The sequence below is a fragment of the Armigeres subalbatus genome, unplaced genomic scaffold (genome assembly GCF_024139115.2).
Source record: "Armigeres subalbatus isolate Guangzhou_Male unplaced genomic scaffold, GZ_Asu_2 Contig958, whole genome shotgun sequence".
In the NCBI taxonomy this organism is placed as follows: Eukaryota; Metazoa; Arthropoda; class Insecta; order Diptera; family Culicidae; genus Armigeres; species Armigeres subalbatus.
In genome coordinates this window covers 42,207-54,904 of record NW_026943764.1, presented here as the reverse complement: position 1 = coordinate 54,904, position 12,698 = coordinate 42,207, and the positions used below count along the sequence as shown (strand labels likewise).

Below are 12,698 nucleotides of genomic sequence, written 5' to 3'. Positions count from 1 at the left end.
CGAGCGAGAGACAGAGAGCGTAAGAGAACATATAAAAAGGATATTATCTTAAAGTTTACATAGACAGGAGAGTGTGCCGTGTGCCTGCAGGAATCTACCTATACACAGCCACACCCAACCCCCCAAACGAACGGCCCCAACAGGTCGACTGCTTCTGCTGCTCAGAAGCTTTGGCTTAGCCGAAGTTTGTACATAGATCTCAACTCTCGTCACGCTCGGCAAGGTGTGTTCCCGCAAAAGAAGGTGAGCGCACCAACACCTTGACAGCATCCAAGGAGAAATTTAAATATCCCTCTCCCGTCACGAAAAAACCAGATGACCCACCAACGGACAAAGACCCACTTCAAGAACCCAATCGAACACATCCCTAAATAGACCCCGCCAATAGTTCGCACTTTAAGATGCCCTCGTGGCAGAATATCGATCCGGGATCGGTTATTGAAAAGTAAAATTAAAGGAAAACACAAGCAATTTTCGCCGACGTTGGCACTTTTTGTTGCATCCGTGCCCTTCACGGTCTCTACGCTCTCTCTTGTGTCTGCCTACATATGTACACCTCGAGTACATACTCCTCTCCGATCCGAGCATACGTCTGCAAAGCACAATCAGAGTTCTAATTATAACCATCGCGGTTGTAAATCGATCCCAGCGACTTTTCTCTCTCCTCAAACCATATCTCAAGACTTCAGTCATAGCGTAGCATTGTTCCCCAAATCAGAAGAAACGTCACTCACCAGCACTCATTCGGTGACGATTGCGTGACGCTTGGAGTTCATTTTGCTCCCATCATCACGTGGAAGAGAACGCAAGAGAACCGAAGTGGTTGGAAGTCACGTGGATTCCGACCCTACGGGACATGCGCGACGTCACTTCTGCGACCTCCTCCACCTCCTGCCACGATTCGCAATCTCGCGTGAGCGTGTGTTGAATCGTTGAAAGTCATGTATCAAAACAGAGTGTGTCCCTTCGAAGCTGTCGTTGCCGCCGAGGGACTTCAGCAGGGAAACAAGCGCCCTGTTTCGGTCCGTGTTTGTCCCCGTTGTCGTGAGCGGACCGGAAAAGACACCAACGACGGCAAGCAGCGAAGAATTCAGTCACTGGAGCAACCTCCGACGGCATTTTTGCCGCTCTGGCCCAAGCACTGTGCCCATTATTCGGAGGGAAGATTTATTGTCTGTGCAAAACCGCCAGCAGTGGAGAGCCCTGCCACGTCGACGTTTTTTGCACCCGGCCATCAGCGAGCGGGGACCGAGAGTGTGTGTAGTGCGTAGAGTCTATCTTCCAGGCGGCGATGATGGAGGAGTCTCAGCAGCGCCAGATGCTGCCTTCGACGTTGTTGTCGTTGCTGGAGACTTTTGTCTCTATCGATTTTGGAAGAGATTTTAGTGTGGCAAATGGACCACTGCTGTGGAAGCGAAAGCACTTCTGCTTTACGGCCAGTGTGGGTGTTTTGGCGACGGAGAAAAGGGCACTGCCATGCGGATCGCACTCGAAAAGGTCAAGGACATGGTAGAGCACTTTTTTCGTGAACGAGTGTGATTGTGGTGTGTATAATCGTTCTATTGATTGTTACTTGGTCATTGAAAATGCCGAACGGCTCGACGTTGCCAGATTGATTGATGTAAGAATATTCTTTTAAACCGGTTATTGTACTATTTGAATTGATAATGTGATTTGAATTATTTTTGGCAGTTTTGGGAATTCTAATGAACCGTACATTGTTCAGGCATGTTCAGAACAATATATTTAAAATTTTAAGGTCAAATTAGCAGCGTGTTTCTCAATTTGGAATAAGATCATCAATGATTATAATTGCGTTGCGGTTGTTAAAACTGAATAAAAAATATTGCATGAGTGTTCAAAATTTGAAGTCTTGAATCCGGTTCACCTTGTAAGCGGTACTAACACTTTAAAAGTCACGCAAAAAATATGAATAACATCAAAGGCATAAATTTGAAACAGACTTTTTTTCTTCATTTCCCTGATGCATGAAAGTAACTATGATTTCCTCCTATCATAAGACGAGTTTAAACAATCCCATTGAATTCCACCACTTAATTGTATCCTGACAGATACGTATTTCGACCTCAACAGTAAGGCCGTCTTCAGTGTCTTGTACTTGACTCGACTTGAAGAAAATGATCGCAGCTTACACTATTTATACTATGCGTAGGTATAATAATTTATCTAGGTACTTATCTTACTACGGTGCTTATTTCTACTCGCTTGATGCGCTTAATGCTTAGGTATAAACTTGAAGAGCCAGGAGCTACCATTTCCTTGATCTTTATTCAACAACCGCGTTTGTACCTGTCGGTAGATTTCCAAGCTCTCAGCAACATCAAGTTTCCACGGAGAAGAGACATTTCTTAAAATTTTAATGTTTGATGTCGTAATTGAATGATTTTCCTGATATACATGTTCAGCTACCTTAGACCTAAACTCATAATTTAATCCTTATCAGTTTCCCTCTTAGCCTTACTTACTTCTGCAATATGTTCTTTGAACCTTACATCTAACGATCTTTTTGTTTGACCTACATATACTTTATCACACTGTGAACAATTAATTTGATAAACCCCGGCCTTATTTAACATTTCTACTCTATCCTTTGTGGAGCCCAACAGTGTCTTCAGTTGATTGCTTCTGCTGGAGAATACTAAATCGATGCCGAATTTCCTCAGTCGATGGCGTAGCTGGTGGGTGATGTGTCGATCATAGGGGACCGATACCCTCTTCAGCGGTTCATCGATCGGTGTTAGTGTTGTCAGTTCGTTTTTTCGTAGGTTCCTCTGCTTCTTGTTGATAATTGCTTGTATTGTTCTTTCCTTGTATCCATTGATCCTCGCTGTTTCCAAGATGTGTTGTAGCTCCTTCGTTTTCCTTCTTCGCTCAGGGAATCGTCTGCATCCTGTGGATCATGTGATGAAAAGCTGCCATTTTGTGCTGATACGAATGATTTGATGTATGGGATGACTCTCATGGTGTTGGTGGGCTTCCTGTAGATTTCGAAGTCTAATGTTGCATTTGTTCCTTGATAACCAGTAGATCCAAGAAAGGTAATTTACCTTCCTTTTCCTCCTCGTGGGTGAATTTGATGTCTTTATGCACGTTGTTTATCGCTTCCAAAATCCTGGGTAGATCTTTCCGGTTGATGATGCTGAAAATGTCGTCCACGTATCTCCACCACTTCTCGGGTAGTACTCCTTGTTCCTCTAGGTTGTCCTCCAAATTCGCCATGAATAATTCGCACAAAACGGTGATAGCGGATTTCCATAGGTGCACCCTTTGTTTGTTTGTAGAAGCTTCCACGGAATGTAAAGTAGTTCTCATTCATGCATAATCTTGCAAGCTTGAGATACATCTTTACCTTTCCTCGCCATGTTGTATCCGTCCGTTGTCCTAGTAGCCAATCCTCCAAAAGGTTCAGAGCATCCTTCACTGGAACGCTTGGGAACAATGCCGCTACGTCGAATGATACCATGATGTCCTCTTCTCCGATGTTTCCTGATTCCAATATCCTCTTGGTGAACTCCTGGGTGTTTACAACTGATCTGCTGGGGAACGGCTTCGGCATACTCTGGAACTCCTTGACTAACCACTTGGCCAAGTTTTGTGTAGGGATCCCACCGATGAAACTATTTCTCGCATCTCTGTACCTGGCTTATGTATCTTTGGTAGTCCTTTGATCCTTGGTAACACAGGGTTCGTCATTTTAACGCGGGCTTCTCCGATGATCGTCTTGCATTCCTTTATCGTTTTATCCGTAAGTCGGATTAGTCCGGGTAGTGGGTCCACTCTCAAATGCCTGTATGGTCCTCCGTTGATTTTTGTCGTCATCTGTTCATCGTAGTCCACTTTGTCCATTATCACCACTGCGTTTCCTTTGTCCGCCTTCATGTAGTAAACTGGTTTCTCCTTTAACTCCTTTAAAATCCTCCTCTCGTCTTTGTTCGATGTCCCATGATGTCCTGCTTTGATGGCGTCTGCTACGATGTTTCTCACACTATTCTGCTTCCGTTGATCAACATTTCGTGAAATCGCTGTCTCAGTATCCACGATTATCTGCTCTAGATCCGCTTTCTGGGTTGTCGCATACCCTAACCCCTTGTTGAGGTGTGCTAATTGTTCCTCCGTAAACTGCTGTGTCGAACGGTTAACAACGAATCCCTCGATCATTTGTACTGTGGGGTTAGTCGTTCTACCTTCCGTCGCTGATTTCCCTCGTAGAATGGTCAATTTCTTCTTGTGCAGTCTCCTCTTCCTGTCCGCTTCACACTCTTCGGCCCGCTGTACCTTCTTTAGGAATATGTCGAAAGAATCTTGGTTCTCCTTTGCCAGCTTGAGGTGCAGGTTGTAGCACTCCAAGTTCAACCTCTCTAGCTTGGCATAGTGTCCCTTGATTGACAACTTCAACAAATCCGATTCCGCCCTCTTACTGATAGATTTTGGGATGTGAGCTCCCATCTTAATCCTATGGCTGACAGGAGTCAGCCTCTCCTTTTGGCACTTCTTAAGGAAGGCCACGTCCTTAAGAATACCTGCGATCCTCCTCTTCAAATCTATAAAAGTACTACGCTCGTTCCGCTTGGATGCCATTTTGATAAGAAAATTATTTTGAGCTTTTTAGTGGAATGTTTTCACCTATCATTCACCTATCAATGGATACAAGGAAAGAACAATACAAGCAATCATCAACAAGAAGCAGAGGAACCTACGAAAAAACGAACTGACAACACTAACACCGATCGATGAACCGCTGAAGAGGGTATCGGTCCCCTATGATCGACACATCACCCACCAGCTACGCCATCGACTGAGGAAATTCGGCATCGATTTAGTATTCTCCAGCAGAAGCAATCAACTGAAGACACTGTTGGGCTCCACAAAGGATAGAGTAGAAATGTTAAATAAGGCCAGGGTTTATCAAATTAATTGTTCACAGTGTGATAAAGTATATGTAGGTCAAACAAAAAGATCGTTAGATGTAAGGTTCAAAGAACATATTGCAGAAGTAAGTAAGGCTAAGAGGGAAACTGATAAGGGATTAAATTATGAGTTTAGGTCTAAGGTAGCTGAACATGTATATCAGGAAAATCATTCAATTACGACATCAAACATTAAAATTTTAAGAAATGTCTCTTCTCTTCTCCGTGGAAACTTGATGTTGCTGAGAGCTTGGAAATCTACCGACAGGTACAAACGCGGTTGTTGAATAAAGATCAAGGAAATGGTAGCTCCTGGCTCTTCAAGTTTATACCTAAGCATTAAGCGCATCAAGCGAGTAGAAATAAGCACCGTAGTAAGATAAGTACCTAGATAAATTATTATACCTACGCATAGTATAAATAGTGTAAGCTGCGATCATTTTCTTCAAGTCGAGTCAAGTACAAGACACTGAAGACAGCCTTACTGTTGAGGTCGAAATACGTATCTGTCAGGATACAATTAAGTGGTGGAATTCAATGGGATTGTTTAAACTCGTCTTATGATAGGTGAAAACATTCCACTAAAAAGCTCAAAATAATTTTCTTATCAATATGATTTCCTATTGTGTTGTATATCAAAGTTAGTGTCATAAAAAAAAAAGTAGAAGGTTGTATCCGAGACACGACCGCCAATTGGACGTAGGATTACGTAAGTGTAGAAGATTTTATTTTGAAACTCTAAATATGTTTCTTGGTGCTGATTTTTGAAGATGGGGCTGTATATTCAATCTGGGTTGGAATATCCTCGACATGTCGCATATCCTGGAAATAAATGGGCGAAAACCCGATTGTTACTATAAACTCATTTCGGTTTATAACTATAACAGAGTATTAAAGAAACAGAAGATCGGTAAACAACAGCCTCAACAACATCTTCCTCCATGAATATTTGGTGGCCCTGAAAAGGGCCGTTTGTTTATGTGGGCTTGAAGCCTATTGAAGTGATGTACGCCGTGGTCCTGATGAATGTTAAAGGATGCATCAATCCACTGTTGGGCTGAATCTGTAGAAAACAAAGAAAAGAACAAAACGGAAAGAATGTTTCATATTAAATACATTATGATCTAAATATAAATTTAGTTACCAAATACTCAAGTTTCATTTTCAGGATCAATTATCTATTTTTTGCTACGGACTGTCCGGCTGATGTCAATGATTGGTCATTCTGGTTGAAATCGAACGTTTTGGCAGATGAACTAGCGGACCAACGACGATCAGTGACGTTAATTCACTTCACTGGGATGGCATCGGTTCTAGAATAAAATAACATAACTGATGAAGAGAACTATGTTTAATTCTAAATCATTAGTTTTACCTCGGGACACCGCAAGAATCGACAAAATAGGCCGGTGGTAGGAGAAGTACGTGCAGTATCTCCTGCATTCCACACTTACGTTCCGGGTGAACGTTAGATCGAGACATGTGCCACCCAGAGTAGTCGCTATAGTTGGATCCGAAGCACAATCCAGATAGATAAACTGCTTCATGAACCAGATGAAATCTCTGTTCTCCTCTTTCGTCACATCAATATTAAAGTCTCCCGACACTACCACGGGCATGGCAACATGGGTGTACTTTATGAGGTTGCGCACTAAGAAATATTTCTTTTGCTTCAGGGTGGTACCTAGTAAATATTCAAAATTTAATGCAACACACTTAAATACAAACACAACTACTATTTGATTATACCTGGTGAAATATATACCGCAAACAGTAACGTGCGGGTTTCCATGATCGAAACCTCTGCAGCACAGCAGTCCCCATATTCGTCTGCTACACTCAATGCTGGGTCATAGCTTTCATTGAGCTTCGTAATGGCGTGAGAAACGGCCATAGTCGACGAACGAGCACGTTCAAATATTGCCACTCCTCCCGCTCTTGTTCCGTCACGCTTCTCTTGACAAACACAAAGGTATCCATTGATGTTTGTGGTTGTGCCGTTGTCAAGCCAAGTTTCGCTCATTGCAAGCAAATCAACGGCGGTAAGCACCCGATCTGTTGCAATGTCCGACGAGTGTGCATTCAAACTTTGTACATTGATGCTCATCAACGTACAAGCCAACTTGTTTGCGGATATAGCTTCCATGATATCGTCTGTAATGGTGCGCATACGATGGTTACTCAAACGTTCAAGTTCCGTCCGAAGGTCGTTCATTCTAGGGTCATAGAACCCTTTCCGTGGTGGAACCGGAATGAGTTACTGGCATTCGTCAGATACAATCCGTCGATTGATGTAACCCTGGAAAGACCAACGTAAACTAGCTGCTGTTCCTGACCCTTATCGTAATTATATACGACTTCCGAGAATGTGCATCCCTGGGACTTATGGACTGTGAGGGCACACGCACTTACAACGGGAAACTGAACTCTTTTGCACTTAACACCACCGTTAAGGGTTACGTTCGCCGATCGTTTGACGATTGGAGTCCAGCCTGTTTGTAGCACCCCAGGTCTCGAATACACCAGCGGTCTGGCCTTCACTCTCAACATCTTCCCAATGGACTCATTTCGGATGCCATCCAAAGCCTCGTGATTGCCTGTTGCTGCGAGTTTCCTTCGTTGTACTCAACATGCATGAGCTCTCCGATCGCTCCGTTCACGATGCCATCTTCGACATCCACGTTGGTGGTCAGCATATAAGGTGTACCAAGAACAAGACGCAACAGATACGGTAAGCCACCAGTCTCTACTACACTCATCTTATGCACCTTTGTGCGAGCACTGGCCAGCTGGGAATTGTCCTTATAACCAGAGTATAGGTCATCTGCAGTACATTCGACAGCCTCTCGATCCATCAACGCCACAGAGTTATACCGTTCGACATCAGCGTTGCGATGGAATAACCGGATCCCTCGAGGGACATGCTGCCGACACCACTCCTCCGTACGGAACCTGCTTTCAATAAGCTCGATTTCCTCAGACGACATCCGCTCACCGTTGCCAATTTTTGTGAGAATGCTGGAGAACTACTCGTTGGTTTGTCGCATAACTTGAACCAATGGGTAGAAGTCGAGAGATTGCCATAAAACGGCGCCATGCATGGAGTTTATGCTCGGTTTAAACACCGCCCGTGCATTGACCGGTGGCAATTGACGAAGATCGCCGCAAAATACGATCGACATTCCACCGAATGGATCGTCGTAGTTCCCCGTGATTTCTTGAAGCCGGACATGTACTGTGTTGAGGACATCAGCACCCAGCATGCTTGTTTCGTCGATAATGATGAGCTTCACGTTGGCGAAGGCGTTCCGGTACAGTTGTAATGCCTCGAAACTCAGCTTTGAGCTTTGCCTACGCGACATGCAAATCCGGAATGCGGAATGCACTGTTGTTCCACCTATTGCAACCGCTGCTTTTCCAGTGGATGCGCATGCTACATAAGCGTTGTGCTGCTTATTATGAGCTTGGCTGTACCGGTTCACTGTCTCCATTAGAATGCGCAAAGTGAACGTTTTGCTACAGCCCGCCGGGCCAGTGAAGAATATTTGCACTGGTTTGCAGTTTTCTTCAGAGGAATGCAAGCTGTGGATTACTTGCACAATCAAATCCCGCTGCTCTGCATTCGTAGCACGCACCATTTCACAATATTCTTGCTTTGACAAGACATTTGATCACTGTTTGACGACAGCTGCCAAGGGTCCTGTTGGCAAGTTGTGAATATCGTCATCATTCGGCTCCATGACGATCGTGCGGACGAACTCATCGCGCTTCTGGTCGGCAATCACCTGCTGCTCATCGTCTTCGCTGCATATGCGGATGTATTCCTCCACAACCTGATCCAAGTTCATTTCGCAGTCATACTCCTTGTGCTTTGCCAAAATGGCGGCCTCGTTGTCTTCATACAACTTCAGGAACTTGTTCCGATCAAGTACATCGCAGACTTCATTCCTGAACGGTAGGAAGAGGAGAACCATCTCACGCTTATAGTCGACCATTTCCGCCATACTGTATGAGCACCAACGCAATACACGAGGAACTAAACGGAGTCTATATGAATGCTTCGTGGATCTTTCTTCCGAATAATATGCTGCGAAATCCGCCAAGCAGATATCATCCATTCCTCGGCGCAGTTCATACCGTTGGATGATGTTTAGCGTCCACACATCGGTGGAATTGTCGTCGAGATCCTCTTCGTCCATCTGTTTGTTCCGCTTCTTGGATTTTATTCGCTCTTGTGGCCACATTGTCGCAATAAACTCAACCTAAAACGAAATTGAATTCTAAATTGTGAAAACTATATCATTTGATGAATGGTACCTTGCGGCTGGCTTCTGACATCGGTTGCCGAAGCAAATACCAAGCAGCCTCCTGGGCAGACATTTCCACGGAATTTAACATTTTTATGCTGACCTTCTTCAACAATCCATTGTAGTCCTGGTCTGGATGCTCTTCCTGGAGCTTTATGAGGTCACGATGTAAACTACTTATGCCTCTGTTGGTCTTGTTTACGTATTCCACAACATAAGCAGCACATGAAAACTCCTCCAGCACAAACTGCAAATCCATATTGGATTTGAGCTTCTCAGCGATCCAAGGATTGAATGGATTGGTCCAAAGCTGCGTCATGGAACGTTTCAGCAGAACTGTTGGTCGGCGAATGGAAGAGCGAATCACGTCCAAGTAGTAATCGTACGTGCAACTGCTATCAACGAGAAACGCGTCAAGGCTATCGTAGACCTTCGTTTCAAGAGCTTCCCGCATTTTCGCTGCCTTTCTGTTTAGCTGTTGAAGTCGGCCATCCCCGGCTGTACTAGGGATCAGAATTCTGGTTTGATCCATTGGCCAGTACGGAATATTAAACCGGCAACGTTTATCATTTCGCTTGAAACACGTAAACGTGTGTTTATGAACCTAAAAGGGTTTGACATTGTGAGTGATTACTTGCTAGAAACTATGCGAAATTTAAACCCACCTGATTGCCATAGGTCTCAGGCAGATCTTCCGATCTGATGGAGCACAGAAAATCGATCAACTCAACAGTAGCGGGCATTCTTTCGGAAACATCCTCACGGGGATCGTTCGCCAACCAGAGCAGAATATGTGCATGCGGGCTGCCACGATGCTGGAACTCGATCCTCTTAAAATAATCTACAACGTGGTATTTTCCGAACAGGCTCAACCTGGTCGATGACAGAAGGCGCAGAAAGATGTTTACCAACTTCTGAAAATATGCACAACACGTGACAGGATCTTCGCTGACAAGTGTAGCACGCTGGAGTGCAGACAACTGTTGCACAATATCGTCCATTTCCGCAATGTTAGAGCCACCAGAAAGCTTCCGCAGAATGCTTAGTAGGTGAGGCCATCTAATTTCATTTGCACTCATCGTCAAAAACATCGTGGGTTTCCCCAGCTGCCGGATCATGGCGAAAACATCCCGTTTTCTTTGCTGCCAATATTGAACGGAGTTCGGAATAGATTTCAGAAAAGAGAGGTTACGCTCAATACAGCTTTCCAAAATTCCCGATCTTGCAACTGCGCCCTTGTTATGTTGGCCGTGCCCATGCATTTAAAGGTATTGTTCAATCCTTCCGATACCCGCAGCCGCATGATTTTCATGGCCATATACAAAATATGCTCCGGTCTCGCGCCCCGCCGATCCCGACGTCGCACCTCGCTAGTAGCCATCATGAACGCTGTCACATGGACTTCACGGTTGAAGCATCTCGGATGACCAAGATAAATATCGGGAAAGACAGCTCCTCAGCAAACTCATTGTAGATAATGGAAAGCGGTTTCTGATTTTGTGCCGGTGCAAGTTCCAGACACTTGTCTTCATTCCACATGAGCGTATGTTGTTGTCCAATCATCATTTCTACCTCGTTCATCTCGTCGACGACTTCAAGGTCTACTGCCCTACGTTCCTCCGAAATATCCGTCTGCTCTGTTTGTCCGATCGCAGCCAAGTTTTCTTCATTGAAAACAATTCCATTCCGCCTGTAGAGCGGTGTAGTAACCAGATAGTTCAGCCATGCTTTAACGGTACCTTTCTTCACGTAGCCGGACAAGTAACTTGATTTGTGTATGAAGTGTTTCTTGATGCACACGTTGATAGCATAGTCGTCATCCAGGTGGCGGGAAGTTCGCCTACCATCTGGGCCACGTCGACTGGAATGTTGATAATTTGGCCGATTATTGCCAAACTACCTGTTGCATGTTAATGAAAATAGGTTAGGAAAATCATATATTTATTTGATGTAATACATTTTTAAGTTAAAATAACTTTTCCACAAACCTGCAGTATGCCGCAAACGACGAAACTGCATGAAATTGATCCTGGGAGACACCAGTCTTGTGGTGAGAGGGTCTAGCGGAGGCAAATTGGACGGAAACTTGGGATATGTAAAGCCATTCGATTGCGACAATGTGGGAATTGATCCGCGGTTCAGGCTTGTTCGACAAGTAGCACACGCCAAAAATCCTTCCACCGTTTCGAAATAATTTGTCGCCAGTAACACGGCAGCATTTGAGTCGGAGATTGGTTTCAAATCATTCCTGAACCAGATTCTAGCACACACATCACAAGCGCAACCGAAATCGTTTTCCACGAAACGTTTCTGGAACTCCCGATCAGCCCGATCGAAATTGGGTTTGTCTTGTGTTAAAAGCGAAGAAATATGTTCGCCATCATCATCGACAGCAGACACGTTTTCTTCAAAGTCACCACGCTCATCATCGACATCTGCTCTTGCGGACTGCATCACAACATTTTCACCGGCGTCGATTCGCTGGAATCTAATATGTTATTGTTCCAAATATTAAATTCAAAATTCAATTGAATCAAATAATAAACAAGTAAAAGACACCGTAGATTTAATACGACCCAATAATTCATTAAATAAAAATAATATTTGAGAAGCTCAGAACAATTAAATAATATGTCCGAAAAATATATCGAAATTCAAACTCAAGACAAAATAGAAATTCGGTTCAAATCTTATCCATTAATACATGAATGCAAAATTCAAACACAATCGATTTGCAAATTTAATTCAACACCAAATCAAAGGACCAAATCTTACCGATTGTGTTTGATTTCAACTCTACTGGCAGGCTAATGTAACCTACCAAGTGAATGAATTCGGAACTATATTAACAAATTGAATATCTACGAACTTTTGGGCTTTTGGGATTGGAATTATATTGTTCCATTTATAGTTTAGCGATTTATAAAACCCAACAAACAATTCAGGCTAAATAAGCTAATAAGTAAACATTTGCAGTATATATTTCAAGTACTTGAAGAACTTCAGAAGTTAAAAGTACTTACCATGTTGTCAATGCTACATTTATGTGTATTATATGAAAATAATATATAAATTATGTGTAATAACAATGTAATACATTCGACGACAAGCAAAGAGAAATAGAGGTATTCGTAATAGAAAATAGGTAATAGAAAATATTCGTTGATAATTTCACATTTATAGATAAATCTGCTATATAAAATGATAAAATGCAAAATTTCTATACTGTCATCATAGAATTTGAAGATTAGTTCACATTATTGATATGTATTTACACATTTGCTGCTAATAATAACTTCCTACCTCGAGTTGAGGGCCCTTCGCCAGCGTCCCAACCGGTAGCCGACGACGTACTACCCTTGGCTGCTTTCAACTTGGCCCGTAACTCCGTGCCCGTTCAGCGTCCGTCCTTGGAAGCTTTGAGGGTGCGTCCGATTGTTGATCCCTTTCACGCTTCCTGGAA

General features: G+C 43.5%; 1 protein-coding gene across 1 annotated transcript; it reads right to left on the bottom strand.

Annotated features, from left to right (window-relative positions):
• Positions 1-7,954: 7,954 nt before the first annotated feature.
• On the bottom strand, positions 7,955-8,566 carry LOC134204918 (uncharacterized). Its single transcript, XM_062679725.1, has one exon. It carries the CDS (start codon positions 8,564-8,566, stop codon positions 7,955-7,957), a length of 612 nt encoding a protein of 203 aa, XP_062535709.1.
• Between the last annotated feature and the right edge of the window lie 4,132 nt (positions 8,567-12,698).